This window comes from Pteropus vampyrus, unplaced genomic scaffold (assembly GCF_000151845.1).
Source record: "Pteropus vampyrus isolate Shadow unplaced genomic scaffold, Pvam_2.0 Scaffold17, whole genome shotgun sequence".
In the NCBI taxonomy this organism is placed as follows: Eukaryota; Metazoa; Chordata; class Mammalia; order Chiroptera; family Pteropodidae; genus Pteropus; species Pteropus vampyrus.
Genome location: NW_011888798.1, coordinates 4,829,157 through 4,834,922, shown reverse-complemented (window position 1 = coordinate 4,834,922; position 5,766 = coordinate 4,829,157). Strand labels below are relative to the sequence as shown.

Genomic DNA, 5,766 nt, shown 5'->3' with positions numbered 1-5,766 from the left:
ATATTAAACACTTAGAACAAATCAGAAGTTATCAATTCATATTCAAGTCTTTTATAAAAAAATAATAAATGTATTATTATTTTCTCAATTAGGATGAGATACTTGGAAGAGAGAACAACTCAAAGATTGTTCAAATAAGGTTTAAAATAAACAACTATACTGTTTTTGACTATAAAAAGGGAAAATATTTGAAATATTCTTATGTATAATCATAAAATACTCTTATATTTAATGCTGTAATGTGGAGATAGGCAGAAAATTTGTCTGGATAATTGCTTCCATCTTGAATTAGTTTTGCGTATATAAACATAATTATATCATTAGTGTATATAAGATAAAATCAAATATAAATGGTGGTTTCTAACTTGTGGTTTCAGGAAGAGTAGCGTGAAGATCAGTATTAACTGGGAATTTGTTAGAAGTATAAATTCTTGGGCCCCAACCAAGACCTGTTGGGTTAGAGACTCTAGGAATAGGGCCCAGAGTTCTGTTTTTTAATAAGCCCTCTAGGAAATTCTGATGCATGCCCAAGTTTGAGAACCACTGCCTTAACAATTCTCAGACATGAGTGCACATCCATACCACATGGGAAGTATTAATAATATTGATTATTGTGTCCCACCCCAGAAATTCTTAATTAAGCTATTAATTAGTCTGGAGTGGCAAATGGGCAGATGATTTAAAGCTCCTCGCATCATTCTTTTATTGAGAGCAAAAGTTGAGAACCAATGCTAAGTCATATCCTTGAAATGAGATTGACCACTTAGTTCCTTGAGACACAGTCCACTTCTGTCACAGGCTTCACAGTTTCAAAATATTATCTCTTATATCAATTTATCAATTTTCTTTTCTACACATAATTACTGAAAAAGTTAAAATATTTGTTTAAAAATCAATACAGAATCCTCAAGGGACTTCCTAATTATTTAAGTGTTTCCCACTTAAATTTTTGCCCACAAATAAAATAAAATTTATAAATAGTGCTATTGAATTCTATGGAAAATGTAACCCTCAGTTACAGTACATTTAGCTCCTGACTACAGAAGCATTTCTAATCATAGGCTTCTCATATGTTTAATTCTCAATTTTAATACTATTTTCAGTATAAAACAGGAGTTGTTAAACACAACAGAGGTTGTTCATGGAGCTGAAGTTTTAAAAAAGAAAAGTAATTGCAGATTCTTCTGGTAATATTAAACCTATGGGAGCTTGATCAATTCCAATGGGAAAAATAAAATATGATCAGTCCAATTTTATAATGATGCTTAATAAAACAGGGAAATAGTTGAACCTATATTTATTTTTAGATTATTGCCAAGTAGGGTGATTTTTTTTAAAGAGGCAATGAATTAAATAATTTACAATATTTTTGTCATTTTGTATTTAGTATAGAATATTTTTATATGAGAAATGTATGCAATTCTCTTACAACTTTGAAAGTGAGATTATGCCCACCAAATCATCACTGTAAGTTTCTCTATTGATATAAATTTTTATTTAAAATGACAATTTGAAAGATAAAAGAATGTATCTAAAGAAAAGACTACGTTTGGAGAGAAACATGTGTCTTATATTGTAAAGGGGAAACGATACTGTGATAACCTGTGTGGTTTACTGGCAATATAAGTTTTGTTTTTTCCTCAAACTGCTCTCCTTCTTATAGATACAGGGTTTGTTTTGTGCTTTCTTTTCCAAATTCCCCCAATCTGCGGCTCCCTTTCTAGAATTATTTTCTACTCATTACATTAAGAGGATTCATCATTATATACTTGCAGATTCTCCCAATTCTGAAAGGGGCTCCCCCTGAGAAACTCAATTCTATGCCACCCCTGTGTTTTCTTGTTATCACCACCACAGCTCATGTTCTGGGAAGACAGCTCAGGCAGGGGTTTCCTCTGGCCTGTCCTGTACTACTCTATTCTTTCTCAGCCACCCCCTTCACTAATTCTGCTGCCTCCCCTAGACCCCCAACAGTCCTCATGGTCTGTCTGGAAGGAGTTTTAGGACACCTTGAAGTCTTACAACAACAGTTGCAGACCACTATCCAACTAGCTTTCAACCATTAATTCTCTCATCTATTTATCTAATTATTTAAGAACAATCTTCATATATCAAGGTTGACCATCAGAATCTGTATTGTTGCTTTGCTGTAATACAATGGCTGAGACAGAGAAGGTATTTGTGTAGCTCTGAGACTTCGATTCCTGGTAATGCAGCTACTCACTAGGGTTTCACTGTTAGCACTTGAAGACCACAGGCCTTTCCTTTTCACTGGAGACCAAAGAAAAATAAAGCTGGGTTAGGGACCTTCAGCCTAGACTCTGAGGTCTAGTTTTTCTGCCGCTCCTAGAGATGCCTGTTGGGGGATAATAAAATTGTGAATCCAGAGAAAGGTCAGAGATGCTGCTTTTATTATCCTCATTTGTCTTAAAGGTACTGGCTTCATGTGACTTTGCCATTCTCCAGTCTTCCAGTGAGCTTCTAAGTCTCTCTGCACAGAAAAATACACTTTATAAAATGTGGCTATATTTTAGAACCAAACTATGTGACAACTAAATTTCACAATGTGTTCATTATAATGGCCTGCTGAAATGTGAAAGGGTTAAAGAATAATTAAAACCTGAAACTGGACAAAGAAAGTCTATAACTTAGGCCTAGTTTCTGGAACCCCAAACCACATTCTGTTAATCATGAAACTTGTAACAATGAGCTCATACGCTAACTGCCAATTTTAGCCTGTGTAACCCTGCTTGCTTGCGTGGCATGAAAAATAATCAATTGTATATAAGCTGAAAATTACTGTTTGGCCATCGCCCATGGGAATACTGGCTATTGTCCATGGGAACATAGGCAATCACCCATAGGAACATAACATTCTAACACAAGCTTTCTGCTTCTGTACTTCCCGCTTGCACACCTGACCAGTGGGTTGACAGGTAGTGAATAGGAGAAAGATGGACCTTTGTGTTTAAGACAGAATGAGGAATGGGATTTGGGGCTTAAAAACCTTGTATCTTGGCATTTCGAGGCTGCTCCTTTGCAAGGACAGCCGCCGGCTAATAAACTGTCTCCTGGTTAAGAGCACTCAAGTTGGGTCTGGTTATTCTGGACACAACATTCATATCCAGTGGTGTACTGAGGGGGTTTTGTACCAGTTCACAAAAGACGATATTTAAATTGTCAAGAATTCTATGAGGCAGTTGTTAGGCATGTAGCCATTATTTAAAAACAAAAACAACAAATAAATCATAGAAATTTACAGTTAAATAAATTATGTTGAAAACAAGGGCAATAAATCCTCCAAGTTCATAATTTTCTGATTATTTTACTCCTCAAGTTATTTACATCTACTCTATCTATACTGTAGATATAAGGTATACTGGTACTCACATGTTTTCCCAGCTCCACAATTGACAGTCATGTTGGCAATTTAATATTGGCCTTGGTAGGAGAATTTATATTACAAAACTGGCAACCATGAGATCAGTGTTCCTCCCTACCAGACGTTAAGATTTGCCAGCACACCAATGAATAAAACTCATTATTTGTGTATTTGCATTTAAATAAAGATATTCACAGATATGTATAATGGTATTATCTGCCCACTATTACCACCCTACACATGGTTCCCAAACAAAGTCAACCTAAAGCAGCTGAGTTTTAATTTCAAGCATACCTGGATCCATAGCCTGATCCTGCTATTTATTCACCTTTTGATCTCAAGCCAGTTGTGAAATGTTTCTTAGTTTTGATTTGCTTGTTTATAAGACATGGACAGTAATACATTTCTCATAGATTTGTTGTAAAGATTTGATAAAGAAGTATGTTTCTGGACCCTCTCCAAACTCTCTTTTTCTCCTCTCATGACAGGGATGTCAGTTTGCAAGTATAATTATTGAAATTTTAGAGATTCCCCCAGCTTTGGATTCAAATAAATCATCATTAAAATAAAGAAAAAGGTCTTACTCTACACATATTACTAAGAATAAACAGATCAAAGGCCTAATCAAAGTTTTCTAATGAGCTCATTATTTTTCTACTCTATATTGTTTTCATGGCATTTCTTATCTGAATTGGGACTCTGATTCCAGGGCTTCTCTGTATTTAATATTTTGAACTTGCTCGTTACTTTTCTGGTATTCTCTGGGTGGAGATGCTGAGAACAGGAAAGGAAACACATTTTCCTAAGAAAATAGAGCCACTTAGAAGCTGACAGCCATATTTTGGGCCACACGATTAGTCTGGACATTGCAGAGAAGATATACTGCTCAACCCCTTTTATTGGCCAGGCTTTGGAAATTCTACATTTAAAATGTATAATTAATTGTTATAGTGTGATTCTCTATTGCTTTCTTCTTCAACACTGCTATTGTCTTCTTCAAAATGTCATATTGTACCACTTGATTTTTACTTTTTTCAGTCATTACGCATTCAAATGTCTATAGGGATTTAATAGCCGAGTTTAAAAAAATAATTAAATGAAAGATATAGGTACATAGAGAATGCAGCCCCTAAACAGAGCCATTTAAATTGAGAAGTAAAAAAAAAATATTCTCATTTTCCAACTGTTAGAAGTATTATAACATGAAGTTAAATTGTTAAAAATATATACTCAATTGTATTATATTTTTAATAAATGTCCTAAGCTTCTGTAATATATTTCACAGTGGTAATTTAAAAAATCTACAGCCATGCTTGAAATAAAGCACATGTCTTAGAAAATCTGGTTCATCCTATTACTATGTTTCACTATATATTATTGAGACGAAAAATAATAAAATATGCTGATATAAGGGTACAAATGAGAATAATTAAAATTGTAACTTATGTAACAATATTTTTTATTGTTTTCAAAAGTAAGAGGATCATTGAAAAGTGACTAGGAATTTCTCCATTAACAAAATTAAACTAATAACAATTTGTCCTTCAAAATCATATATCTATAGAAATAAAATATACAGTTTACCAGTTTTGTAACCTTGGACTATATTGTTTATTGCTCCAAGAACATAATATATGCATGCCAATAAGAAATGTGTCCTCATTTACTCCAAGTGTCACTCAGTGAGATAGTCTGTTTGAAAAATTTAATCATAAGATTAATAATGAACATTAGAAAATATTCTGTTAGCCTTATAATAACCACTTCCTAACAAAATCCACTATGTTTGGATCCATTTATTCTAGCCAAGAATATGGTACTGCCTCATGAACGGGATATATTCCGAAGTTATTATTAAAAGACACACTTAGACCCAAACGGCAGTAATAAAAAGTATAGATCTTCTGCTTTGTTGACTTATATTCATAATGAAATGAATAGCCTTTAAGAGAGAATATAGTGAATAAAATCTACCTGACACAGTTCTCTATTAATACCACCGTTCACCCATAACTTACCACAAGATGCCATTTCATCTGTCTGGTCACCACAGTCATCTTCCCTGTCACACAGCCAGGCTCTGGGAATGCAACGCCCATTTCCACAAGAAAACTGGTCCACCTGGCATGTTCTGACTATGATGATCAATTAATGTACAAAGAATAAATTTAGAAGCCTTTTAAACACATTAAAGATAAAATAAATCATGCCATATCTTTTTTACATGTCAGATATTGCTCTATTAGATAAAGTATTTTAAAAGTAAATTTTTATTTAATTTTTGACAATATCAACTTGCTTGTCTTGTCTAAAGTTCACATGCTTTGTCCTTCAATTTAATTGACTGCTAAGTGACAAGGTATTCAGTAATCCTCACACACTTC

The 5,766-nt window shown here is 33.7% G+C and overlaps 1 protein-coding gene across 1 annotated transcript in view; it reads right to left on the bottom strand.

The window, feature by feature from the left end:
- Nucleotides 1–5,766, bottom strand: part of LRP1B (LDL receptor related protein 1B) — a 1,708,438-nt gene that overhangs the window by 656,885 nt on the left and 1,045,787 nt on the right. The window contains exon 18 of the mRNA XM_011354519.1: nucleotides 5,401–5,517. Coding sequence (XP_011352821.1) covers nucleotides 5,401–5,517 — 117 coding nt within the window. The remainder of the gene's footprint in view (nucleotides 1–5,400; nucleotides 5,518–5,766) is intronic.